The sequence below is a fragment of the Strigops habroptila genome, assembly GCF_004027225.2.
Source record: "Strigops habroptila isolate Jane chromosome 13 unlocalized genomic scaffold, bStrHab1.2.pri S16, whole genome shotgun sequence".
NCBI classification, from domain to species: Eukaryota; Metazoa; Chordata; class Aves; order Psittaciformes; family Psittacidae; genus Strigops; species Strigops habroptila.
The window spans coordinates 992816-1018541 of NW_022651054.1; the positions used below are offsets into that span (position 1 = coordinate 992816).

Consider the following 25726-nt stretch of genomic DNA (forward strand, 5'->3'; position numbering starts at 1 on the left):
GCTGCCTGAGCAGGGGCCAGAGGATGGAGTGAGGTGCCCCTCTCTTGATGCCCCTAATCCCAGCATTTGAGAGGCTGAGCACACTGCTCAGCGGCCCTGTCTTCTTGCAGATCATCATGGATTCAAACATCACCAAGCAGGCACTGAATGAGATTGAGACACGGCACAGCGAGATCATCAAACTGGAGAACAGCATCCGAGAGCTGCACGACATGTTCATGGACATGGCCATGCTGGTGGAGAGCCAGGTAGGGAGACACTGCGGCCCTGTGGCTGGCTTGCCTCGAGAGGTTGAAGGATGATGGGGCTGCCTGGGTGGGTCCTGAGAGGAAAAACTGCATCTGGGACTGGTGTGGGTCCCACTGGGGCTGAGCTGGGCTCCTCAGCACCACTGAGCCTGCACCCCAGAGCCGGGGGCTGCGGCATGCATGGGGCAAGAGGTTCGGTGATGGGCTCTGGAGGAGGGTAGCGGGTGGCTGCCGGGCAGCTGGAGAGTCTCCATCTCCTCTGGAGCACTGGGCCCTGCTGGCTGAGCTCGGGGTGCCACCAGACGTGGTCCTGCCAGGCTGCCCCTGGCCGTGCCGCCGGCCCGCAGTGCTCGGCCCTTGAGCTGGGCACGTGTTCCGGTGTCTCTGCTCACCCCACTTCTTGCCCGCCATGCTGCCATGGCCCGAGGAGACATCAGTGGCAGGTAAAGCCCCGCTGAGCCTCTGCCAGCGCTGCATGCTCTGCTGTGCATGGCCGTGCCCTGCATGCCTGTGGCTCTCGTGTGGTGCTAGGGCCTGCCTGTGGCTGGCAGGCAGGGGTGGTTGTGGTGAGGCGGCGTTGGTGCCTGTTCTGTCTGCCTTGGGGGACAGATGGGGGGGACTTGCAGTTCCCTGACCTGCCCGAAGGGATACACTGTGCCAGCACCCTGCACTGCCCTGTGGGGTGGGAGGCTCCGACCTGCTGGCACCAGGAGCAGAAGGGTGCCGGGCTGGCAGTGGTGCTGGCAGCTGCCTGCTCTGCCCCAGGCATGGCACAGCTGGGAAGGAGAAGCAGCAGCAGCAGCAGCTTTAGGCAAGGCAAGGGAGCAGCAGGAAGCCTGGTGGGGGTCGATGCTTTGGGGGTAACACTCCCTGCTCTCCAGCATTAGACCAAGAAATGAGCATTGCAGAGCTGTTGACCAGGACCCTCTGGCTCTGCAGCCCCTCTGTGCCATGCAGGAGGGCACTGGGCTTCAAGCCACCCACCCCTGTCAACCCTGTCAGTCACATGAACTGTCAGGCTCTGTCTCCAGCTGCTGGAGGACCTGGCTGCTTCCCTGTATATTCAGCATGGGAACAAAGAAGATGGACAGGCTGGGATAGCTCACGCCAGCCTGTGTCCCCATGTCCGCATAGTCCACATCCCCTGCCCATCCCTGCAGCCAGTGGGGCAGAGCAGGGCAGGAGCTCTGGCAGGGCTCTGCAGTCCTTGCCAGCCTCACCCTGGGGCCCTCCACTCTCAGCAGGGTGCTGGTGCAGATCAGAGCAGTTGGTTGTCCCTGCATGCGCATGGTTTTGTGAGCATCCCACGTGGTACTGCTGATGCGGTCCCTGCTCCCCCCCCATGCCTCCGGTTTCAGCAGCGTTGTGTCAGTGTAGACCCTATTGTGGCTTTGATGTCACCTGAGATACGGGACAGGGCAGCTACCAGGCCAAGACCGGGCTGGGGACCCTGTGACCCTCACCCTTTCTTGCCTCCTTGCTGGGATGTGCACAGAGGTCCCAGCCCTTCTGGGGCAGAGCCCCCACTCCAGGGCACCCTGGGGCACCAACTACCTGCTCAACTGAGGGTCCCTCTCTCGCACACAGGGCTGCTGGGCAGGGCAACGTCCACACGGTGCTGGGGAGCAGCAGAGCAGGAAGGAGCTCACGTCTGCGTGCGTGCGGGCACGTGGGCTCTGTCCCCGTTCTGCAGGGCGAGATGATTGACCGCATCGAGTACAACGTGGAGCACTCAGTGGACTACGTGGAGAGGGCTGTGTCCGACACCAAAAAAGCAGTGAAGTACCAGAGCAAAGCCAGACGGGTGAGTCACGGCACTGGCTGGGGCCCATCTTCCCCTGCCTACACTGCTGACTCCTGCGCCCCGGGGGCAGGGCCCTGTCTGCCCCATTGCCTGCCCCAAGGATCGGGCAGCATGGCACAGCCTCACAGGTGCTGGGACTCTGCTTTACCCCACGCCACTGGGTGCAGCACAGGTCCCACACTGCCTCAGCTCCCTGGGCAGCTGAGGCAGAGCTCCCTGGCACAAGCTGCGTGAGCAATGCTGATGAGCCATGGGGCAGGGCTGCTGCTGAGGAGGAGGAAGGGGGACAGGGTGGATGGATCCTGTGGGCCAGGCCTGCTGTGAGAGCCTCATTCCTTGACAAAAAAAAACCCATTAGAGAACAGGCATGGTCCAGCTCTGACCCTGAGTGCAGAGGCAGCTCCTGGTCCTGTATCAGCTCAGCAGCTCAGGGACCTGGGAGCCACCAGCTCAGCTCTGCCAGCCCAGGGCTGAAGGGAGAGCTGGGGTGCCCATGCCTGCCCATCTGCCTCCCAGGGTGCTGCTCATAGCCTACCATGAGGAAACAGGAATGGGGCAGAGCGCAGCCCCGAGCTCTCAGGGCTGGCATGACCCCCAAACTCACAGTCCCCTCTCCCCTCTCTCCCTGCCGGTGCTGGGACACCTGAGCAGAAGAAGATCATGATCATTATCTGCTGCGTGATCCTGGGCATCGTCATCGCCTCCACCTTCGGTGGCATTTTCGGCTAGACTCACCCCACGGGACTGTTTGTGTGCGATGGACGGAGCTGCGTGTGCCGTGGGGCCGCAGCCGCACTGGAGCAAACCACGCAGCCCCGGAGCCTCCCAGCAGCATTTCAGTTTCTAATGCATGGTTGTTTGTGACGCTGTGTGTGCGGTGCGGTGCGTCTGTATGGAGGGAGCGCCGGCCCCGGGGCGTAGGCAGGGTGCAGGGGATGGTGATGGGCAGGAGGGGGACCCTGGGGGGGAACCCGAGTTCTCATCACTGCTCCAGCCTTCATGGCTGGCTGGGGACAGGGGTGCCCTTGGGCACTGCTGCTCCTCCTGTGCTGGGCAGTCTGCATTAGTGACAACCAAGGATGCAGGGTGTCAGGGCTCCTCAGGAGCACAGTGCCCAGTAAACCTCCCCCAGCTTCCCCATCACCTCCAGCCAGAGCTCTCATGTCAGCTGTGTCTGTGCTCGCAAACACCTTTCCTTGGGCTGCTTCTCTCACGGGATCCTTCCCCAGGGGTGTGCTCTGCCGGGCCCTGCCTGCCCTGTCCCTGCCTGTCCTGTGGCTGTGCCTGGCTGTGGGGCTCTATCCCTGCTGCCCCTCTGAGGCAAACCCTCGCCCCAGTGTGTGTGCCAGGGGCCAGATGTTCCGCTGCTGACAGGGGGTGCCTGATGGAGCAGCGTAGGATAGGGAGCTGCTGCTTTGGGCCATTACAGTTGCCTGGGGATGGGGACAGGACACATGGGATCATGCGCTGCACACTGGTGCTGGCCAGGCAGGGCAGGAGGGCGCAGGTACTTTAAGGCCAGCACGTTTCACTGGTTGCTCTGCCTGCACCAGCGCCTCATCATTCTCTGTCAGCCCTGGCACACCGTGGCCCTGGAGGCCTGGGCTCCGTCTGCTGGGGTTTGGGGCCAGCTCTGATGCCCGCAGTCCCTGGCAGCACTTGCCTGTGAGCAGGGCTGCATCCAGCCTCACTTCTCCACATAGGCGCCTATGGCTGGGGCTGGAGGCAGCCAAACTTTCTCCTGTTGTGGTCCCCGGAGCAGCCCTTGTTGTATCCACACCCCTGCTGGCTAAGAGGAGCAGCCTTCCTCCTCCTTGGTCCTATCAGTTCTTGAGCAGGGCAGTGCCTGACTACCCATCTCTCTGCCACCTCTTGGCACCCGCCGGCTCCTGCCACTCCTGGCATAAGGCCCTTCTGCCTGCTCATCCCCTGGGCCATCCAGAGAGGACCCACACTTGGCAGGATGCTGTGGAGGCACCTGGGTACCCTCTGCCCTCTGCTGCACCCACTGTGTGGACACAGCCACACAAGGGGCCCTGTGATGGCACTGTGTTTTCCTCAGGCCCAGGGCAGGGCTCTGCCCTTACATTCCTCTGTAGATTCCAGGGTTGCAGCTGGCCCATGCACATGCCAAAGCACCACTGAGGAACCCAGAGCAGGGCAAGCATTGGAAGCCACACACTGGGATAGGGTCTGGACATAAGCCCAGATGCTGGTAGCAGAAAAAGGGCAGCTGATGTCAGTGAGTACTCTAGCTGCAGGCTGCAGGTCACCTCTCTGCTCCAACCAGGGTCCCTCTGCTCCTCCACCCTGCCTGGGTGCTGCAGCACAGGAGCTGGCCCCTGTGCGTGGTGCCCATGGCTGGGGGGGAAAGGAAGCGGGCCGTAGCCAAGACACAATGCTACCTTAGGCACAGCCCTGCCCAGCAGCAACCCAGATGTGGCGCTTTCCCTGCCACTGTTACCTGAGGTCCCACTGTACAGCCCCTGGTTGCATTCAGCTGCCCTTGGGAAGCGTGTCCAGCCCAGTCCCCTGCCCAGCCCAGGGGTGCGACCATGGGAACACCCAAGTCTGGAGCCCCCTTCTTTCACAGTCCCACAACAACGGACATGAGCCACAGCGCTGCAGCCTGTGTGCACAAAAGGGCTTGGGGCACCGCAAGAGGGAGCAGGCCAGCTCTGGAGCCCCTCCAGGGCAGGAGACAGGCATGAGCAGGGTCCTTGCTCTATGGGGAAGGAGCTGAAGGTGATGCACGAGTGCCTGCTGCTCCTGCCCCAATACAGTTCCCTGCCACCATACTCTGCTCTGCTGAGCCAGCAAGAACACAGGGCCCCCTCCTCTGGGAAGCAATAACTCTGCTGGCAGGGCTGCTCCTGGGCGGGCAGGCAAAAAAGCTCCTCTCAGGCTCTCGCCCTGCAGCGATGCCCACTGCTAGCGCAAGGTGATCTTTTTATCTTCCAAGCAGCGGCTTTTGTGGCACAAGCTCACATGACATCAGGGCTGTGGCCCACCCCCGTCAAGGCACAAGGCTAAGAACAGCACTGGGGGGCTCTGGCACTCACTCCTTCCTTGTTGGTACCACCACCACCAGCAGCCCCCCAGCAGCAGGAGCCAGATGGGGCCACAGTCGGGAGTTCTGCCACTGGCACTTTGCTGGGATCCTGCAGGCAGTGGTGGTGCCAGGCTCCAGCACACGGGAGGCAGAGGAGCAGGCTGCCACTGCTGCCCCACAGGCAGGTTCACACTGTCCTCGCTGTGAGGGGAGGGTGTTTTGGTGCAATAATTACCCCTGCACTATGGGAAGCCCCGCTCAGTTCCTTTTTACCTACCTGTTGTTGCATGTACAGACCAAATCACCAACAGTGTGGTTGTGCTTTGGGGACACATTTCACTTTTTCTTTCCAGCCCCCCACCTCAGACCGCTTGTCCTTCGGGTTACCCCACCTCTGTTCCAAGTGCCACCTGCCCTCCCAGCACCGGGAGCGTGTCGATGCAGTATTCCACGAGCAGTGTGGGGCACGCACAGCTTGCACTCGAACTGGGGATTATTTTGGGGTTTTTTTAGTAATTAAATGTACTTGAAAGCTTTCCAAGTCCCCCCTCCCCGTGGAGTTGTACTGTTGCTGTACTGTGAGCTAAGTGTCCTTGTTTTCTATGTGGATCTTGACCCTGGCTTGCTCTGTCTCACTGGGCTGGATGACACTGTATGTTGCCTCTTTTCTCCTTCCCCCTTTCCCTTCCTGCTAGCCTCCCCTTCTCCCAAAGCTTTGGGTGCAAAACAGCTTCCCATTTTGTGGAATTTTTATGTAGAATAAACATTTGTAACTGTAAAGCTCTGGCTGGCACCTCTGTTTCAGGGGAAGGGAGAAGATGATGGGGAACAAGGGCTAGGGTGCAGACAGCCCTGAGAGAACTAAAGCATACAAGCTGGGCCTGGTGCGAAGCGCCCACAGCACCAATTGCCACAGGAATAGCACTTTTGCCGGGAGGATTTGCCCTCGTGGGACACACACCTTTATGGTGCCTGGTTTCCTGCCTGAGGGCAGAGGGAAAGCTGGCAGGGAAGTAGGTGCTCTGTTCCTACCTCAGCACTCCCCTGCACTGAGCACAAGATCCAGGAGACCAGTTCTGAGTCAGTGACTGTTTAGTGGGGGGTGGACATAATGTTCTGCCTCACCTGGAGCTCCAGATGGTTCAGTGCACTCTCAAGAACATAAACAATGGCACTGCAGACACCAAGTGGCCTGAGCACTGTCTGCCTTCACCAGGAAAACATGGCTGGAAGCCCTGCAGTTGGCTGTTGGACAGTACTGGGCCCAGTTTATACCTCCAAGAGCCACAAAGATCTGTCCCAGCAAGTCCCAGGCCTGAAGTGTCCACCTGTGCCATCCACGGGAGGCTGGCTGGAGGCATCAACACACTATATTCCACAGCAGCAGTGTCCAAAGCAATTCAGAAGCGAGGGCGGCGCTTTCGACCCGTGTATTTTGTGTCTGCTCGCACTTCTCTGTGGAGAAAATCAGAGAGCAACTAAGCACAATGACCCTGGGAGGGCAAGGAGAGCGGGTTTAGGGCAGGAGTTTGAGCAGGTGACAGGAGGCCAGACCAGCACAGCCAGCCCCAGCTGAGGCAGGACCCAGCTGAACTTACTTGCCCTGTCGTCGTCTACGTTCCTTCTTCTCAAGAATCCAGTCCCGGCTTTTCTTCACAGACTTGCCCTTGGCATTTCTGAACCGTGTCCTGCAGAGGAAGTCGACAGCAGCTGGAGAGGAATTGATGTGCAGGTGCACAGATTTCTGCCCTGGAGGATTGGCACCCAGAACTGGGCATGCCCTCTGCCTCATAAAACCAGCGAGTACCTCTCCCACGACCCTCGGGCTGAAGAGGGTCGTGGGAGAGTGAGAGTTGGTCACACAGTCCAACTGCAGGTGCACTGAGGGAAGAGACTGCTTCCAGCCTCAGCTCTGAGCTGAGGGATACCCACCCTCCATGGGCTGCAGCAGGCCAGCACTCCCCTGTGCCGTACCTGACACATCAGCGGTACACTGGGCTCTGGGACCTCGGGGGAATAGAGACTTCAGGACAACCACCTTCCCCTTGTCTGCTCTACTCCAAACAAAGCAGACAAAGCTCTGGCTTCCCAGCAGGTTGCCAGTTCTGCTGTTACCTTCCAACAGGAGGTACCCCTGGACTAACTGAGCATAGAAGAGCAGTGTAAGAGGCAGGAAAACAAGCCAGCCACAAGCTCCTGGCAGCCATGACGACTTTCCTCTGGTTTTTGTTCTCTGTCTCTCCCACTGGCTGCAGGAGGGACTCCTCCCTGCACCACTACCATGGGAGGAGACCTGGACAGCAGGAGAAACCCACCACGCCACAGCTAAGCAGAGTTAAGCAAACAAATTGACAGCAAAAGAAAGGCAACACCAGGCTTCAGGCACAGCAGCCTGCCTCCCCAACAGAAACCACCATGCTTGCTATCAGCAGCACTGTAAATATCCCTCCTCACATCACCACTGGCCTACACTACAGCACTGAGCTGGAGAGCCAGGAGCCAGACAGAAAGTGCTAGGGTAAGCATCAACCACAGCAAAGCCCTCCAAACTAACCTGTTCTGTTCCTTGTGTCTGGGCCCCTTCAATAAGATAAAGTAGTGCCCATCTGGGTTGCCAAGGGTCCTGCCAGTCTCCTCTCTTCAGTCACTTCTCACATGGCAGCACTGTGGTCCTCAGTCAGCAAAACCCAGCCCTTATAAGCCCCCCCACTCCTTGCTTAGAAAACCCAGCCCTTATAAGCCCCCCAACTCCTTGCTTGGGGAGAACTTGCAGCTTCATCTCCTACACAATACCTCTCATTGGTGAACTTTGCCTGGTGCACCTCTTCTCCATCAGCACACTCGGTACCAAGGCCCTGAAAAGCAAATTTGGGAAGTTTTGCTCTCCTCTGGAACAAACAGAGCTAACAGTCATGTCATCTAAATTAAGGGTAACCCAGGGCTCTGTAAGAGAAAGGACCGGAGCAGGAACAAACTGGTCTTCCGGAAATTGTGGCAAAGAAACCACATCTCAGGGAGAGCAGGGGCTGGGGAGACTGACAGCAAGTGTATAAATGAAATCACATCTGCATGTGCAGAGCTGCCTGGCTCCCACTCTCGCTCACATCACCCAGCAGCCAGGAAGGCAACTCTGCTGCGTCGTGGAGCTGCTCACCTTTGGTAACGTGCCAGATGCCCCAACAAAGAGACAAAGGAAGAACCTGAAAGAACAAGAATAAGGAGCGTGAAGGTGGGATTCAGCATGTGATTCCCAGTCCCCAGGCAAGACTGAGATTGTTAATAACAGAGTCAGATCTAAGCTGTAACCTCTGTCCAGGACTATCATTGGAAGTGTTTAAGGCCAGATTGGACAGGACTTTTAGCAACTTGGTCTAGTGGAAGGTGTCCCTGCCCGTGGCAGGGGGTTGGAACTGGATGAGCTTTAAGGTCCCCTCCAACCCAAACCAGTCTGTGATTCTACGAACAGCTTGGGAACCCAGGCCTCACCCCAAACACCCACATACACAGAGGCACAAGACTCACTTCTTGGCTTTGGTGCTGTTTGGGTAATCTACCACCATTCCCCCGGTAAAGCCAGCTCTCATGGCCTGGGCAGTAATGAGCTCCAGCTGGAAAAGGAAGCACATGCAGGAGTTATTTAGCAGCCATCCACCAGCAATGCCCAAGAGACCTCTTGGCTCAGCCACAGCTGACCGCATGTGCCAAAGATGGGTTGTTCCTGCTCCTGTTCAATTCTGCACCACACTCCCAGTTCTGCAGTACCACCGGGACACAAGTCCGCTGCCTTCACTTGGTTCTCCCTGCTGCTCAGTCTAGCCTGAGTGAGCTGGTGCAGCACACTTACTAGGAGAGGGATACTGGGCTGGATTTTCCAGCTCTAGGGAGTTACAGGACAGTGCTGATGTCTGCAGGCCAGACTTCAATCCCAGTCACACAGCAGAAAATCCAGGACAGCAGATTCCGATTGTGTCCTGCCAACTTCTTTAATTTTAAGGCTCACCCCAAGACAACCTGTGAAGCCACAGAAATAGCATTCTCCTTCCAGGTTTCTTTTGGGGCTCTTGAAGAGCTTTATAGAGGGTGGGAAGGACAGAGAAACAGATCCCATGTGGAGAAATTCAGAGCCCCAAAGAGCACACAGCTTCACTGCCTTGCTCTGCCTGTACCTCCTCCCCACTGAGTGATGTCCTGTACCTGTTCTGAGTTCTCAGGGTACAGCTGCAGGACGGCTCGGGATCCTCGGGCCTACAGGAAATAGTGTCAGCCACTCAGTGCAGGCAACCCCTCTCGTCACTCAATTAGCACCCTCCTCGCCAGAGCCACGTGGGGAACTCTCCCAGCAGAGCTGTTCAGACTGCAGAGCCTGCTCCTCCGAAGCACAAGGCACAGGGGTAACAGCAGGGATCAGAGAAGCATAAGAGACCACACAGGCAGGCAAGGAGGCAGGAAATGGGTGCTCTGCCAGTCCTCCGCTTCAGAGCAGCGTTTACTTAAAATACGTGACTTAAAATATCTTGCTAAAATGGACCAGTGAGGACTGGCAGAGGCCTGACTGGGAAAGCAGGACACTTACCAAGGCAGTATAAAGAGTTGAGAAGAATCGATACAGGCGTTTTGGAGGGCTGTGCGATTTCTTATCAGCATTACAAAGCCACTGCACTGCAGAAATACTGAGAAAGAAAACAAGACTCCTGGGACACTGAGCCATTGATTCTTTTGCAGAGCCTCTCACCTCCCTTTGCAGTTACTTCCAGCACTAATTCTCTGCATGTGGCTTTGCCTTCTGTTTTGTAGTTGCACAAATCCCTCTGGAGACTCACTATGCCAAAACCCAGCAAGGTGCAGTAGTTATTCAAGCACAGAAGAATCACCAAGCATCCCCGTTAGGCCAGGTGTTCCAATAATTCAAGTGCTCAGGCTTGGCCCTTGCATGGCCATTGAGGTTTTGCCAATGAGCAACCTCAAAAAAAGCATTAGGATGAGCAGTGGACAGTCCCTGCTCCTTCCAGCACATTCCTGAGGTATTCTCTAAGCAGAAGAGTGTTTCTGTCCCCTTCACCTACTCCTTCATCCTTAAACCATCAAACCTTTGATCCAGGGACTGACCTTGTAGCTGAGCAATGATACAGTGATACTTTCTGTTCTTCTCCTTGAAGCAGCTCTTAACCCTCCTATCAATATTTTGTTACCCAATTTTATTCTATTTACTAGAATTCCTAGCTCACCAGCACAAAAAAAGACAAGCATCACTTGGGAAACAGCTGTCAGGAGCTGCTTCTACTATTCAGAATCTCAGCAGTTTGTGCCAGAGAGATGGAGTCGAGTTGCACAGAGCAAAGAGAATGGTAAGAACAGTTGTGCTCCTCTGTTCTGCACCATTCAGACAGGCGATGCAGTTACGGGGAGCATCAAGAACTCGCTCAAGTGTACAAACTCACCTGATACAGCCATCAAACATGCCAGGCCTGAAGGGAATGCCATCACCCACGTCTGCAAGGAGAAGGTCTCCTTCCACCTCCCTCTCCACAGCCACATCTGCACAGGACAGAGCACAGCTCAGGCAACCACCTCACACCTTTGGGACCTCCCTGAGGAGAGGGTGGCAGGGGAGAACCTGCTCACCGAGCATGGCAGGGCTGATGTCCATGCCAATCCAGTAGTGACCCTCCTCGGAGATGTAATCCCCACTCAGCCCAGAGCCGCAGCTGACAGGAGGAAGAGGGACAGCGCGGCGGTCACGGGCCCGCTCCGAGGGTGATGCCGGCCAGCCCGGTTCTCTCCATCCCACAACCGACAGACGCCGGTGCCCGCGGGCCGGGGTGCCCGCCCCCCGTGCCCAGTCCCCGCGCTGCCGCAGCCGCCTCATGTGCCACCGTACTCACCCGACGTCCAGGAGGAGGCACGGCCGGTCCTGCGGCAGCCCCAGCAGCTCCACGGCCCGCTCCGACATCTGCGACTGGATCTCCACCACCCGCGAGCTGTAAGGCACGGCCGGGGCGCGGGCAGCCGGGGGCAGCGGCCGCCTCCCCCCACGGCAGGACCCCCCCATCCCGGCGGGTCCCCCCAGTGCCCCAAACATCCCCCCCCCCCCCGACAGGCATCCCCCCCCCCCCCCCGACAGGCATCACCCGCCGTACTTCTGCGTGTACTTCCGCGCCTCGGTCTCATCGTAGAACTGCAAGGAGAGAGAGCCGGAGCCGGTGAGGCAAGGCAAAGGCAAGGCAAGGCAAAGGCAAGGCAAAGGCAAGGCAAGGCAAAGGCAAGGCAAAGGCAAAACAAGGCCCGGCCCGGCCCGCCGCTCCCCGCCGCCCGCCGCTCACCAGCTCGGGCGGCCCCCGGTGCTCCGGCCGGCGCCCGCTGCCCGCCATGCTGCCGCGTGACGTCAGTGTCCCGCGCCGCGCGCGGCGTTGCGGCCAAGATGGCGGCGCGGGGCTGGTGAGGCGGCGCGGGGCTGGTGAGGCAGCGCGGTGCGATGGAGCCCGCAGCGCTCGGGCGGCTGCGGCGGCTGCTGCCCGCCGGCCCGGGAGTCCCGCGGCTCGGCCGCGCCCTGGCGCCGTCCCGCGGCGGGCAGGCGGGCGCCGGTGTACCTGCGCGGGCGCGCCGCGACCTGTACGAGGTGCTGGGGGTCCCGGCCACAGCGACGGCGGCGCAGATCAAGACGGCGTACTACGAGCAGTCGTTCCGCTATCACCCCGACCGCAACGCCGGGAGCGCCGCCGCCGCCGCTCGGTTCGCCGCCGTCAGCGAGGCCTACCGGGTGCTGGGCAGCGCCACCCTGCGCCGCAAGTACGACCGCGGGCTCCTCAGCGCCGAGGACCTGCGCGGCGCCCCGCAGCCCTCGGGCCGCACGCCCGCCCCGGCCCCGCCGCCGCCCCGGTCCCCCGCAGCCTCCCGCCGCGGGCCCGTCCCGCCGCCCTTCGACTTCGATGCCTTCTACCGAGCGCACTACGGGGAGCAGCTGGAGCGGGAGCGGCTGCTGCGGGCGCGGCGGGAACAGCTGCGCCTCCACCGGGAGGAGGCCGCGGCCCAAGGACGCTTTCGGCTCTTCTCTGACCTTTCCGTCGGGCTCCTCTTCCTTCTGGGTATCGCTCTCCTCTACGGCCTCAAGTGACAGCGGGGCCACGGCCGGGCTGCGTGGCTGCCAGGCGACAGTGTCACCAGGGGGTATGGCAGCTGGCTGGGGGCATCCCCTGCGCTCTCACAGTCGGCAGGCATCGTGTGCAGGGTCTGCTGCCCGGGCTGTGACACTTCCCCTCTGCTGGTGAGACCTTCAGAGCCGGTACATGACAGCAGGCTCCCTGTGCAGGCCCTGCTCCATGAGCTGTGAGCAGACCCCTCCGCCAGCCTGACCTTCAGACACGGCAGGCAACAGTCAGGCGCGGTACACACGATGTGACCTCTGGAAGAGTGACCTGTTGATGGCGTGTGACCACTGGATATCATCTGTGGGCTCTGCTCCACGGCTGCAGCGTACCCCTGCTGGCAGCATGGTCCTGCGGGTGGGGTGTACAGAGCTAACAGGCTGCAGCGTACCCCGTCTGCTGATGTGGCCTACACACAGTGCCTGACAAGTGAATGTGGTTCGTGGACTGTGATGTGTCCCCTCCACTGGCACTGCTGTTTGACCTTGCTGGGAGCCACGTGCCTGTCGTAAGCCGCAGCAGAGATTAAATGGCTGTTAGTGGTGGTTGCGAGTGGTGTGTGTTCGTGGGGGTGCTCTCACTGGTGCTCATTTATGGCTCGCTGTGGTTTTCTGTTAATCGGAGATACTAATTGTGCTGCCACACCTACGTCTTTGGAGCATTTTAGGAGTGTTGGTTTCCACACTGCATCATTGCCCTTGCTTGTCCCTCTTCAGGGCTTGCCCTGGAGGGAAGTCTTGGCATCAGCAGCCTGGAAGAAAGAAATCTGGGCTCGTGGCAGCTTGTGTCCTGGTCACTGTGTGACACCACCTGGAGGTGCTGCCCAGAACACTTCTGTGTTCAGAAGAACCTGTCCTGTCTAGGGCTTGCCAGGAACTTTGCACAAGACCATCCCACATGGGCCTTTGTGGCTGGGAGTGGTACACTTCTGAGCACTGAGTGGCGTTACTTGTGTTTTACATGTATCTAAGCATCATTTGCACATAAGAGTATTTGCCTGTTCAAGTACTAGAGTGTTTTAAGAACTAAAGGTTTTGTCTCTTGGAGCTGCTGCCTTTCCTCAGGTGAAGGTTTCACCTGTGCTATGCTGGTCCTACATGAAGTTACTGGAGCTTCATGGTATTGAACTCCGAGTGTGCCAAAGACTTCATCTGCATGACTTTGCACTGGAGGTGCCGGGCCCGGCTGGCAGCAGTGTGTGCAGGAGCCAAGCCCTCGCCCGTCACCGCAGTGCCCCTGGGTTGTGTATCCTCCCAACACAAAAACATTAAAAGCAAATGCCCTGTGTTCTCCAGTTGTGGAGCTCTGTGGTGCAGAACTGAGCCTGGGGCAGTAGCGTGACAGGGACTGTAATGTCTGATGGTACAGGGTATGTGCTGTACAGGAGGGCTTTCTGCCTTCTCTGGAAAGCGTTGTACCACTTCCAGCTGCCGGCTCTGGAATCTGCTGTGTTTGGAGCAAATTCAGCCCAGGGACAGAGAGAGGTTTCCAGGATCCTCTCTGGTTGTCAGAGCATTGGTTACAGAGTGAAAGTCTCTGGAGTTGTGGCTCTGTGTCACATGCTGGTGCATTTTCATGCTATAAACCAAGTCACTTGAAAGACCAGAGGCAGCTCCTCTGGCTAAGTTTGGCAGGAAACATTCTTTTCCAAGGCTGGATTGATCTTTCTTAAATCTGTGTAGTGCTGAAGCCTGGGGCTGTTCCTACAGGCAGGGTCTGAGCCAGCTTCCTGGCGGAGAGAGGCTCTGGTGTGGTACAGCATGGAGCAGGAGGAGCAGGCCGGGTGGTGTACTGCCTGCATCCTTCTGTCCCGTAACACTGGGACAGGGAGCAGCTGCTCCGATAAGCCAGCTGCTCTGTGGCTGGTGCTTGGGTCTGAAGCTGGGAGGTGAAGTACCAAGGCACCATGAGTGAGCTAATCCACTCATGGTAGTGGAGGGATGAGCAGTTTGGGCAGTTCATAGTACTGGTTCTTCTTCATTTCTCCATGAGGTCTCTTGAACATTAAAGATACCCAGCCATAAACTGGTGACAAAATGACATCTCTTTGTTTTGGTGGGCTTGGGTGGTAAATATTCTTTGTACTTGCTGGAAAACGGAGGGTAGGGGTCAGGCTAGTGTTTCACATAGTGTCTGCAGCAAGGAGAGGAAGAGGGTGGGGAGGGGGGGTCCTTTTTCCTGAGGGAAGGGTGGGTATGCTGCCTGCAGTCAGTGGGAATGGGTAGCATGGCCTCCCTGAGCCACCACGGATTTCAGTCCTCTCCGCTGGAGACCTGTTCTGTGCTGCCTCTGACAGTACTCACTGTGTACGTGTGATGTACCCTCTGGAGAGGATCCAGGGAAGGGCCACGAAAATGACCCAAGGGCTGAGCATGTTTGAGGAAAAGCTGAGAGAACGGGGTTTGTTCAGCCTTGGGAGAAGAAAGGTCAGGGGAGACCTTGTCATCATCTTCCAGTATTTAAAGGGTGGCTACAAAGAAGATGGAGACTCCCTTTTTACAAGGGAAATGACAAGGAGTGATGAGCACAAGTTACCCCTGGGGAGATTGTGACTGGACACAAGAGGAAAATGTTTCACAATGAAAACAACCAGCTGTTGGAATAACCTCCCCAGGGAAGTGGTGGCTCCCCAGAGTCGGACACTTACGATTGGGCTGGACAGGGTGCTGGGACATCTAGTCTGGGTCATGCTTTGCCTGGAAAGGTTGGAGCAGATGATCCTTGAGGTCCCTCCCAACCTGGGATTCTCTGATTCTTTTCCCTCCATCTGGAGAAGCTGGGCTGCTCTTTGGAAAGGATGGGGTTAAACTGGGCTCCTGGCAGGTCTCTTTGGGTGCCAGGCGGACAGTGAGCTGCAGGCTGTGTGAGCAGGGTTCTGAGCAGCACCGGTGGGGCAGCTCCCCCTCCTTTCGACAGCATCCCCTGCAGCAACTTCTGTTAATAGAGTTAATGGTTGATGGATTCCCCCTGTGAACTGCGGGGGCCCAGCCCGGGCGTTTGCAGCCCTGGGGTTGTGGCTCAAAGGGTCTCCTGGGGCTGGCCCTGCTGGGACACCCCTTCTCTCCCCGGAGACCTGTTCCTCCTGGGCTGCAGGCTGCTGCCAGACCCAGCGAGGGGCTGGGGAGGCCAGCTCCCTGCTTGCCCTGCCTGGCCTCGGCTCTACACTGGGGCTGAGCTGCTGCCAGGACCGTGCAGAAATGAATGCAGGTACATGCTTGGAGGCAACGCTTCCTCCTCCTCTCCAGGGTGAGTGCAGGCACATTGACCCCAGAGACACTGGGTACAGTAATGCTGCACCTACACTCCCTGCCAGGACCACTGCCCTGGGGCAGTATGTGCTTCAAACTGGAAAAGGACCAACTCCAGGGTTGGAGAAACTGTTTTCTTAAGCAGTCCGCATACCAGTGCCAAGCTGCAGGGTGGGCAGGCATCTGGGAAACAGGAAAAAAATGCTACAACCAGATGGACTGAAAGCATGAGAAGGACCTGAAACCAAATCAAAGGCTGGAAACAGCATAAGAGGCACTGCAGGGCAGTGATGGGCTGAGCCAAGCACAGGTCCAACACCTGGGGGCTCCCCAGGCTGGAGGATCCTGCTAGATTTTCAGTCCCCTGCAAGCCTGGCAACTGTCCCCCTGGAACCACATCTCCCCCTGCCTGGCCCATCCTGCTGTTCATAGCCAGAGCCAAGGAGTAACACAGGGCATGGAAAAGAGCCTTTATTTAGAAAGCACATGGTGCCCAGTGCTCCTGGGTCCTCTTCCCTGCTACCTCCCACCTGACTGAGCCCACTGACATTCCCACAAACCACCGGCCTCCACCTCCTGTCACTGTTCTTCTTGCTGTGGATGCGGAGACCTTCCCCCTGGCAGCTTCCCAAGCGCAGAACCCCCTGCCCAGCCACAGCACCCACCCCATCCCACCCCCAGCCAAGCACCTCCATCCTCCCGTGAGCACCCACCCTGCTCCTGCGAACAGGCTCCGCAGCCCCTCAGAACTGACAGGGACATCCCCATCCCTGCCCTGCTACCGGTGCGGGAGCTCCTGCTTCTGCTGTTGCTGTCTGCAGGAGGGCTGAGGGCTGAGCAGGGGGATGTGTCCGACGACGTGCAAGGGTGAGCCAGGGCTGGGGATTTTGGAGCAGGGAGATGCTGGCTGATGTCCCAGGGCTGGAAGATGGTGTCTGGGAGGTGCAGTTGGCACGGCAAAGGGTACAACGGCCTCCGAGGGGATGAGAAAGGTGGGCACAAAGCCATAGGAGAGATTGAAGGCTTTGGGGACTACTCCACTCTGCAATGGGGCAAGGCGGGCTGGTGCCAGGTTAGGCAGGGCCCCTCGGCACCCCATGGGGCCCGCAGGGTCCCTGCCTGCCCCGTCCTTCTGCAGCAGCTCCTGCAGTTTCTCCAGCTGCGTCCGGCAGATATGGGACCGTGTGCGACTCTGGCAGAAGGACTCCAGAAAAGAGTCAAGGGGCAGGTCCTGCGCCAGGAACTGCTCTACCTGTGCCTGTGGGACACATCAAGCCAAGAGAGCTGTGGGACCACAGAGGGAGCCCAGATGGCTGAGCACCCCCAGCCTCTGGGCTCTTCTGCAGGGCCTGGCATGTGGGAGGGCACAAAGAGCCCAGGCCCAGATGAGGAAGGGGCAGCAGCACAGGGGTCTTGCCTGACTCACCTCTGATTCTGCCTCGGAGGCATCGAGCTTGGCTTGGAGCTTGCCCAGGGCGCTCTGTGGGCTCCAGTTCTCCAGGTATGCCTCTGTGTCGGGAAGGGATGGGGCTGCCAACAAACCTTCACCAGGACACCCCTATTTCTGGGGCTGAGGTCTTTCCCATCCCCAAGCATCAGCTTTCCCCCTCCCCAAACTGAAACACCCCCAAACACATCCCTGGAGCCACCTGCATCCCACCATGGCATCCATCCCATTGCAAGCAGCATCACCCCCCATGCTCCCGAGTGGGCTGTTTCCCTGGGGCAAGTTTGAGGATGCTGAGCCCACCCAGGTGGGATGCTCTGCCTCATCCCATCAACTGTGCTCCACTCACCCAAGCGCTGCTGCTTGTCCCAACATGCCTCTCGTATCTCCTGCAGCTCCTGGTACTTGATGGCCAGGGCAGCCTTCCCGTCCTCCAGTTGCGGGCGCAGGGACAGGTTCACTTTGGCCAGGGTGCAGTTTGAAGCCAAACACATCTCCCGCTCCAACTGCAGACTCTGGAACTGTGGGCATGGGAGCAAGGGGTGTGTGTCAGCATCGGGACAAAAGGGCAGGACCAGTGGGAGCCGCAGCCTGTGTCTGGGGGGATGCACAGCACCAGATAGCTTGCCATGAATGGGGAAACCTCATGGCTGGCTACCAAGGATGTTAGGAGAGGGACGTGCACCCCCCCAGCTGTGCACACACCTTCGGCCCGGGCAGGGGCAGGAGTGGAGCTGGGCTGCGCTTTGCCATGATTTTTATTTTTCCCTTTGCTTTTGCCCAGGAAAAGCTGCTGAAATGGGGCTGAGGAGGATTCCCGAGAGCCCCGACCCTGCTCCCGCGGCGGGCTGCGGGCACCGAGGAGCACTCGGGCGAAGGGCCAGGGCCTTCTCCGCACCTGGGCAGCGGTTCTGCCGGCCCGAGGCTGCCCGCCCGGCGATGGCCGCCGACCCCCCCCCGAGGCAGCCGCCGCCCGGGACGCCCAAGCTGAGGTTTCCCCGCGGCGACCGCACGGCAGCCGATGGGTTCTGCTGGCCCAGGGCCCCCCAGGAGGATTCCAGGGACCGAGGGAAGATCAACGACGCCCAGGGCGCGGCGGGTGCTGCCCGGCTCCGCGGCTGCGGGCGGCTCCCTCCCGCGCACCGGGAGCGCCCCAGCGGCAGCAGGACCCGGGTCCCCCGGCGGGGGTCGTGTGGTGTCCCCCTCTCACCCCCGTCGTGCCCCCCCGGCTCCCCCCCGCCCGTCACCTTCTTGCTGAGGCGGGCGGCGCGCTGCAGCCGGGGCTCGTCCTGCAGCAGGGCGCGGAGCTGCGCGGTGCTGAGCGCGCCGAGGCGGCGCGGGGAGCCGGCCGGCACCGCGGGCCGGGACATGGGCCGAGACATGGGCCGGGGACGCCCCCCGCCACCGGACCACCCCTCCGGCCACCGGGAGCCGCGCGCGCCCCGCGCCCGCCGCGCGCAGCCGGTCTTAAAGGAGCCGCAGCTGAGAACAAGGTGCGGTTCTGTACCGCGCCACCCCCGGCTGGGCAGGGGGGAAACTGGCACCGCACCCCCGTGCCTAGAACTGTCATAGAATCCTCATAGAAACATACAGTCTCGGAATGGTTTGGGTCGAAGGGATCTTAAAGCTCATCCAGCTCCAACCCCCTGCCACGGGCAGGGACACCTTCCACTAGAGCAGGTTGCTCCAAGCCCCTGTGTCCAACCTGGCCTTGAACACTGCCAGGGATGGGGCAGCCACAGCTTCTCTGGGCACCCTGTGCCAGCGCCTCAGCACCCTCACAGGGAAGAGCTTCTGCCTAAGAGCTCATCTCAGTCTCCCCTCTGGCAGGTTAAAGCCATTCCCCTTGGTCTGTCCCTATAGGCCCTTGTCCAAAGCCCCTCTCCAGGTTTCCTGTAGCCCCTTTAGACACTGGAGCTGCTCTAAGGTCTCCCCTTCAGGAGCCTTCTCTTCTCCAGGCTGAACCAGCCCAGCTCTCTCAGCCTGGCTCCAGAGCAGAGCTGCTCCAGCCCTCGCAGCAGCTCCGTGGCCTCCTCTGGCCTCGCTCCAACAGCTCCATGTCCCTCTTGTGTTGTTGCCTCCAGAGACGTACGCAGGACTGCAGGGGGGGTCTCACCAGAGCAGAGTAGAGGGGGAGATTCCTGCACTTCACCCAGCTCTGTGCGTGCATCCTCTGCCTGCACACTGCTGTGTGCATCCTGCATTGCACCACACTATATGCATCCGTCACTGCACAGTGCAGCATCCTGCACTGCACTGTGTGTGCCCTGTGCTGCACCGCACTGTGTGCATCCCACTTGTCACTGCACTGGCTTCACCCCTTACACTGCACTTGAGCATCCTGTGGACATCCTGGCACCACTGTGCCCATCTGCTCAGAAGCCATGAGATGCCCTATTACTGCCAGCTCTGCAGGCGAGGGCTGGGTTTTCCTTTAGCCATTAGTCCTGGAAATGGAACTCACTGCTGTTGCTGTGCTGCCCCAAGATGAAGCCAGAAATGGTTTATGAAGGTGAAACAGTCTGCCCTGGCAGCACGTGAGTGTTGTGGGATGGAGGAGGTGTAGGGGCCTTGTCCCTCACCCTCGCAGCATGAGCTCTGTCTGTACTTTTCTGTCCCAGGTTCAGCTGTAGCAGTCATTTTTTCTCCTTAGTAGCTGGTGCAGTGCTGTGCTTTTGACTTTCAGCCTGGGAACAACGCTGATAACACCGATGTTTTTAGTTGTTGCTAAGTAATGTTTACTCTGATCAAAGACTTTCTCAGTCTCGTGCTCTGCCAGGGAGGAGGGGAAGCCGGGAGGAAGCAGAGACAGGACACCTGACCCAAACTAGCCAAAGAAGTATTCCATACCACAGCACGTCATGCCCACTATATAAACAGGGGGAGTTACCCGGAAGGCCCAGATCACTGCTCGGGTTAGGGTGGGTATCAGTCAGTGGGTGCTGAGCAATTGTATCCTCTCTCCTTGTTATTTCCCTTATCATTATTATTATTGGTGGTAGCAGTAGGGGTTTGTATTATACCTTAGTTGCGGGACTGTTCTTATCTCAACCCGTGGGAGTTACATTCTTTTGATTCTCCTCTCCATCCCTCTGGGAGTGGGGGGAGGAAGAAGGGGGGAGAGTGAGAGAGCTGCGTGGATCCGAGTTACCGGCTGGGCTTAAACCACAGCATTTTCCTGGTGAAGGTTCATCTAAATTGGTCTCGGAAACTTGGATATGGTGAACCTATTCCTGTAGTGAGCTCTTCCCTTGGTAGAGCCTCCCAATACCTGACCTACTTCTCTTTTGCTTCTGTATATGTTCACTGCTTCTTGGTCACAGCAGACAGATCTACTGATGACTTTGAAGTCATGTTTCTACAGGATTATGGCATGACTGTGCAGACAAACAGGTAGCAAGGAACAAATCCTGACAGATGCAGCCTCGTGGCAGGAGCAGAACCTTGGTACCAGGACATTGGCACAGCTTTTGCCCCTGGACTGTGACCGTGGTAATGATGCGGGAAGAGTTCTCTCCCATGCCACGTTCATTCTGAATCCTGCTGTGCAGATCACAGGTGATTTGTGTCAGTGTAACTAGATCTAATTCTCTTACATCCATTCCTGTGAGAACCACTCAAGGCTTTTTTCTCCTCCACAAGCCCCAAGACTTCAGTCCTAGCACCTGGCTTGGGTCCTAGCACCCAGCTTGGGTCCTAGCACCCTTGGTCTCAGTGGGAGCACATCAGAGATACAGGACAGATGTTCATTAATGATGAATGAGCTCAAGGAAGCAAATTTATTGGGATGCTTTACCAGACAATGCAGAGAGGCACAGAGTATATGGAAAATTGTGGCATGTAGCTTGTTTTGCTTGCTGTGAGTTCTGGAGGCAGCTAAGAAACTCTGATGAAAAGTCACTCCAGGGCTGAGTGTCTTCCTCCCGCAGGGAAGGTACGTGTGGAATCCACACATTTCACAAGTAATTGTTTATTCTTGATTATGAACGTAATAACAAGGAATCATTGACAAGCACAGGGGAAAATAGCTGAGCAGAGGGGGAGCCTGCACTCAGAGAGGGCAATTGGAAAGTGGCATTTCACTACAACCCTACTACCCTTGGGCTCCTCTCTCTGCTCCAGAAAAGCTTGAACTCTTTGGCCATGCAGAGCCTTTGCAGAGTGTCCAGTGTGGACAGGTGGGGGAAGAAGCACTAACAATATGAAGCTGGTTTGATGAGGATAAGGGAGGATTTGCAGTTCCCTTTGCACAGGCTGCCCCATGTCATGCCACCCTTGAAATTCAGCCGTACAGAGTAACAGGCTGAGTACCACCACCCACCCTCATAGCTGTAGGCACAGTTCTTACTGTAAGTGTCCTGATCCCGATCCTTTGTGGAGAACTTCATGTTGTCATGCATGGTCTTGGGATTGTCTGAGGTCATGGCATCCCCCGCTGTCCCTGTGTAGGAGCCCAGCCTCAGCCGGTAGCCGTGGGACTCATCTTCTACACTGAAGAGGTTGTAGTCTGCAAAATTGATGTTGTCTGAGGAGTCCTGGATGACAAATCTGACCTGGTAGACCTTCTGCTTTGCGATCTGATGGATGTACTCAGTGCCCAGCCAGTACTCGGTGCGCACGTTCCCAAAGCCATACTTGTAGGTGCTCCAGGACTCAGCCCAGGTGACTGGTGTGTCTTTCTGGTTCCTCTGGATGACCGTCCAGCCCCCATGTGTCACATTCATTTCACAGTACACCACAATGTGGTGGAGCCCTTTCGGCTGGATGATGTAGACGCCGCTGCGGCTGCCAGCGGGGATCTCGCTGCAGTCTTTGGGCCAGCCTGGAGCAGGAAACAGAGATGGTTGTTAAATCCCACACAATGAGACACTGAAAGCACCTGCTATTTCTTCTGTTCCTATATCCTTTTGCACACACATTCTTGGGCTATATTCCTGCCATGTGCTTGCAGGAGTAAATTGAAATCTTGAAATGGTCAACATAAGAGCTGGGCTTCATATCTCCCCAAGACAGAATTCAAACTGATGGGAACACACTGCCAAAATATTTTGGCCTGGTGAGGCCAAGCCAGACGTTGCCTTCACCCAGCACACAATGCACTTAGCCCAGGCTGGATTCAGTCTTACAGTGCTGTGGGGATTTGTCTGTAGCATGCAGATGATGTATCACCACACAGACAAATGCAAACCTGGGTTATAAAGCCATTTGCTGTTACAGCATGGAGACCTTAGAGCTTTATATTACCTTATAGTAGTCTCAGAAACCCTGGAGTGTGATCAAGACAACCATATTGCTAATAATTAAATCAGCCCTTGTGATATCAGTAGGGAAAATCCATCAGTTTTCTGTGGGCTTATCTGACCAGCTCTTTAGGGACTTCCTGGCTTTTGATTTTATTATGGCCTTTCAATGCTCCAAAGTGTCAGTACGTCATACAACAAACAGCTGAATGCACCTACACACTTCTGGGAAGGGACCTGCTCTGCTCCCAGTACCCAGGTGCAGAATACTGGTTTTTCCTACCCAGAGAGGACCTATCTTGTGGTCCTAAGGGTTACCGTTGACTCAGTCAGTTCAGTAACACAGTCAGTCCTTGTCTTACCCAGTCTTCTGATCAACTGTATAGTGAAAAGAGGAAAATAACCAATCACAACTTCCCAGAGGCCAGTAATGAATCATCACTTTCCATTTTGGATCTTTAGGTGGAAAATTCCCCCTGCTAAAGATCCTCACAACTACTGAGTCCAGGACATGGCTAGTAATAGAGCCCCCCGAGGTGATGAGCTGTGACACCCCTCCAGCCTATCAGTAAATCCACATTTTTGATGGGAGAAGCCAGTGTACATGCAGGACATGGGCTAAGGTGGCTGAGAGCTCCTCATGAGCCCAGAAATGGTGAAACCCGTTGAGCAGATGTACTCCTTGAGAAGAGACTTACCATGGCCTGCTGGTGGGTGGGGGGCGACATCTCTGACCTGTCGAACATGCTGGGTACCATTATCTGAATTAACAAGAACAGAGGAGACAGGAGTGAGTGTTGAGTACACATCTCAAATGCCTGCTGGGAGAGCATGCAGATGATATTCCTGTTTTGCTGTTGTTGTTCCCAATTCCATAGGGACTTTACCGCTTCAGATATCAGCCAGTTGGTAGTTAGGGGAATTTATGTGGTGTTAGAATGGGGCAGATGCTTCCTTGGTGAGAAGGATTTGGACACACTATGTGTGGGAAAGACTAAGGGGTCTGGAAACAACCGGAAGGATGGTTGCTAAAGTGCAGTAGAAACAGTCATGTAACATGGTATTTACTTTTACTTACAATCATATGAAGCTAATCACTCCTGTTCATTTTGTAAGCGACAGTCTGCCCCTGCTCCTTTCTGCCTTCACTTCCCGTCCATGTGGTAGCACCCCTCCACAAGTCAAGCCTGTCTTCTCCGGCATGCCTCCCTCCTTACCCATCTTGAGTTTATGCTGCTCACATTTTCAGACTGGTCTGAGTGAGAGATGAGTGTGAAGCCCAGAGCACACCCCCTTTCTCTACTCAGACTTGCTGTTCTTGGTGAAGCCCAAGCTCTTGTCACAGCCATGGCTGCTCCCTCTATTGGCAGTTCCCTGACGGCTGACCTTTGCAGTGAAGGCTGATGTGGAACCAGCACCAAACACTTGGACCTTGAGCTCTTCTGTCAAGAATTCTTCCTCCTCTTTTGGAAGAGAACCAGCCATTTCTGTTGCGTCACATCCCACCCACAGCCCTCAGTTTTATTGCAGAACCATTTCTTGGAGGCTTCCTTATTGCTCCCATATGACCTGGTATTTGTAGGTTACTTTGTGCCATCATCTGGCTGCTTGCTCTATGTCAGTGCCGCTGCTTAGACTCTTTGTACTAACTTCATTTAGTTCCTCTTTGTATTCACTCTCTCTTGAATTGAGTTCTCCACTGGCCTTGTGATTTCCAGAGGTAGCTATTGCTCTCCTTGTCCTCAAAACACACTGTGATTATTTGCCTTAACATCTTCAATACTGCTTCTCCAAGGAAGAGCCCATGGCCCACAACACCCTTGGCTTGGTATTGCTGCCAATGAGACCAAACCTGTCCCTTCTTCTGGGATCCTGAGAACTCTGGGCTTTGGGCTGTTGGACTCACTTATGGACAGAAGAACTTCATGCCAGACAGGAGAAGAGACAAGCAGCAAGCAGAGGAGGACTCTGAGGCGGCTCTTGCTCCATAAGACTGTCTATATTACATTGGCATTGCACACACACGTAGAGCAGTATTTAGGCCCTCCTCCATGTTACAGGGGTCTGGTTAGGCTGGTGAGGAGGTCTGTGTTGGATCTGACTGAATGTGACCTTGTTTGCCCCTGCCTTCTAAGCAGTACACTTACCGAACTGGGAGGACTCTGGCGGAACATTCATGATTTCATCCAGCGTGCCATTGAGGAGATGCAAGTTTCTTATGTCCAAGGCAGGCAGACATGCTGCCAGGGCCAGCAGGCAGGTGAAAAGCAGGGGACAAAGGTGCTGGGCAGCTGAAATGGGAAGAGATTGGAAAAAGAAGAAAGTGATCATAACTTTTCCATTGGAGAGCCATGAATTCCATTTGACTCCCTGACTCACAGAGTAAAATAGGAAAATCAACTTATTTATATATAGAGCTCCGTCTTGGAGCTCTAAGCCCCAATTCGCTATTTAGATGAGCTGACACATACTCATTGACAGGAGTCATCAGCAGTGGCGTCTGCTATTGGTGGTTTTTGAGACAGAAGGGTGAAAACCTTGTCCAAATTCAAGGGGACAGTAATCAGAAATCCCTGTAAACCTAAGTCTTGGGGCTGGAGACAGCAAGCAGGATGAGCATGGAGGGAGGAATCCTCTTCCCTCCCTGCTCCCATCACACACTCATAACACACTCACATGGTGTAAACTGGGACCACGCCTGCCTCCAGGCCAGGTTTGTGGCCAGTAAGAACCCCAATGTCTGAGTGGGAACAAGCCCCAGGAAGGGCTGTGTGTATTTCCCTGCTCACCCTGGCAGATTATCAATGTGATCCCTCTACTGCTTGGAAAGCACCAGAGCCAAACCTATTGCTGTGCGCTAGGTTTGGTAGTGATTTGCTTCTCAATTTCTACATGACATTTAGTGTCTTCATATGCTTGTGTTTAGGGGCATGTTTAAAGGCATCTCTTCTTTAAGGCCTCGAGAAGCGGTGGTCCCTCCACTGCTGGCCCATTCCCTCACGAATGGTCATGAAAGGTTTGAGTAGAAAGAAGATGCAGGGAAGAGTATCAGCCACTCCTGGCTGTTCTTCTGGGGACAGCAGTGTGCTTTCGAGCATCTACCCTCCGGATCTTGATACCTGTTCAATATCACTCCTTAAGCAAGAATATCTAAAACCTTAGTTTTCTATTCTAGGGTATTCAATACTTTCCTTGGAGAACTGAAAATTATGAAGAATGTTTGGTAAATATGAGGCTTTAAAAATGGGCTATCTGACACTCCAGATACACTGATACAGCCTGAAAATAGCAGAACTGGAGCAGGCTCCTGCTCCAGTTCTCAGCCTGGGGCACAGCGAGCCCAGACAATGTAATGGACTTTGTGCTGGGATGGCCAGGGTGTGGGGAGAAGGAAGCCCTGCAGAAGACAAAGCGCCGGGATGCTACACACAGCAGCGCTGTCCCCTCCCATCCCATCCCGCACTCACCCATGCTGTCACTGCGGGGACCCTGCGGAGCGGGAAACCGAGTGGCTTTGGCCTGGCTGGAGGGGTGTCCAGCCTGAA

At 56.7% G+C, this 25726-nt stretch overlaps 5 protein-coding genes across 10 annotated transcripts in view; 2 read left to right on the forward strand and 3 right to left on the reverse strand.

The window, feature by feature from the left end:
- STX1A (syntaxin 1A) overlaps window positions 1-5884 on the forward strand; it is a 55508-nt gene extending 49624 nt beyond the window's left edge. For 2 of the 4 annotated variants that reach the window (XM_030472233.1, XM_030472234.1), the window contains exons 8-10: window positions 111-248; window positions 1942-2052; window positions 2704-5884. In XM_030472233.1, the coding sequence (XP_030328093.1) occupies window positions 111-248; window positions 1942-2052; window positions 2704-2781 (327 nt within the window). In that variant the 3' untranslated portion in view covers window positions 2782-5884. Of the gene's footprint in view, window positions 1-110; window positions 692-1835; window positions 2053-2703 lie in introns of all 4 variants that reach the window. The other 2 variants (XR_003989523.1, XR_003989522.1) reach the window with 2 other exon arrangements.
- On the reverse strand, window positions 5322-11523 carry BUD23 (BUD23 rRNA methyltransferase and ribosome maturation factor). Of its 3 annotated transcripts, none has more exons than XR_003989524.1 (12): window positions 11425-11523; window positions 11242-11279; window positions 10987-11082; window positions 10727-10809; window positions 10543-10639; window positions 9678-9774; window positions 9299-9349; window positions 8627-8712; window positions 8259-8304; window positions 7884-7959; window positions 6703-6792; window positions 5322-6559 (listed from the first exon to the last, which is right to left on the reverse strand). XR_003989524.1 is itself a non-coding variant. In XM_030472235.2 (12 exons), the coding sequence occupies exons 1-12, from the start codon at window positions 11470-11472 to the stop codon at window positions 6505-6507; spliced, it is 849 nt and encodes a 282-aa protein (XP_030328095.1). In that variant the 5' UTR covers window positions 11473-11521; the 3' UTR covers window positions 5322-6504. The 3 variants fall into 3 exon arrangements, 2 of the variants coding, with proteins under 2 accessions (XP_030328095.1, XP_030328096.1); XM_030472235.2 differs by having other exon boundaries at window positions 7898-7959; window positions 11425-11521; XM_030472236.1 differs by lacking the exon at window positions 9299-9349 and having other exon boundaries at window positions 6353-6559; window positions 7898-7959; window positions 11425-11522.
- DNAJC30 (DnaJ heat shock protein family (Hsp40) member C30) lies at window positions 11498-14271 on the forward strand. Its single transcript, XM_030472237.1, has one exon. The coding sequence runs from the start codon at window positions 11577-11579 to the stop codon at window positions 12213-12215; it is 639 nt and encodes a 212-aa protein (XP_030328097.1). The 5' UTR covers window positions 11498-11576; the 3' UTR covers window positions 12216-14271.
- Window positions 14272-15950: 1679 nt separating this feature from the next.
- Window positions 15951-18397, reverse strand: VPS37D (VPS37D subunit of ESCRT-I). The gene is made up of 4 exons (XM_030472881.1): window positions 18189-18397; window positions 17291-17462; window positions 16921-17003; window positions 15951-16752 (listed from the first exon to the last, which is right to left on the reverse strand). The coding sequence occupies exons 1-4, from the start codon at window positions 18321-18323 to the stop codon at window positions 16273-16275; spliced, it is 870 nt and encodes a 289-aa protein (XP_030328741.1). The 5' UTR covers window positions 18324-18397; the 3' UTR covers window positions 15951-16272.
- A 2737-nt stretch (window positions 18398-21134) lies between these two features.
- Window positions 21135-25652, reverse strand: LOC115602115 (fibrinogen-like protein 1-like protein). Its single transcript, XM_030472902.1, has 4 exons — window positions 25649-25652; window positions 24329-24472; window positions 22880-22942; window positions 21135-21763 (listed from the first exon to the last, which is right to left on the reverse strand). The coding sequence occupies exons 1-4, from the start codon at window positions 25650-25652 to the stop codon at window positions 21135-21137; spliced, it is 840 nt and encodes a 279-aa protein (XP_030328762.1).
- Between the last annotated feature and the right edge of the window lie 74 nt (window positions 25653-25726).

What these genes read in the sequence shown, in the direction of transcription:
- BUD23 (XM_030472235.2), bottom strand. Translation starts at nt 11,472, where the DNA reads ATGGCGGGCAGCGGGCGCCGGCCGGAGCACCGGGGGCCGCCCGAGCTG. An exon ending in AACAGCACCAAAGCCAAGAA is followed by an intron (nt 8,305 to 8,626) that starts GTGAGTCTTGTG and finishes TTGTTCTTTCAG; the next exon opens with GTTCTTCCTTTGTCTCTTTG. An exon ending in CGTAGACGACGACAGGGCAA is followed by an intron (nt 6,560 to 6,702) that starts GTAAGTTCAGCT and finishes TTTTCTCCACAG; the next exon opens with AGAAGTGCGAGCAGACACAA.
- DNAJC30 (XM_030472237.1), top strand. Translation starts at nt 11,577, where the DNA reads ATGGAGCCCGCAGCGCTCGGGCGGCTGCGGCGGCTGCTGCCCGCCGGC.
- VPS37D (XM_030472881.1), bottom strand. Translation starts at nt 18,323, where the DNA reads ATGTCTCGGCCCATGTCCCGGCCCGCGGTGCCGGCCGGCTCCCCGCGC. An exon ending in CCGCCCGCCTCAGCAAGAAG is followed by an intron (nt 17,463 to 18,188) that starts GTGACGGGCGGG and finishes CCATGCCCACAG; the next exon opens with TTCCAGAGTCTGCAGTTGGA. An exon ending in CCTCCGAGGCAGAATCAGAG is followed by an intron (nt 16,753 to 16,920) that starts GTGAGTCAGGCA and finishes TGTGTCCCACAG; the next exon opens with GCACAGGTAGAGCAGTTCCT.
- LOC115602115 (XM_030472902.1), bottom strand. An exon ending in GCCAGAGTCCTCCCAGTTCG is followed by an intron (nt 22,943 to 24,328) that starts GTAAGTGTACTG and finishes TTGTTAATTCAG; the next exon opens with ATAATGGTACCCAGCATGTT. An exon ending in CCACCCACCAGCAGGCCATG is followed by an intron (nt 21,764 to 22,879) that starts GTAAGTCTCTTC and finishes TTCCTGCTCCAG; the next exon opens with GCTGGCCCAAAGACTGCAGC.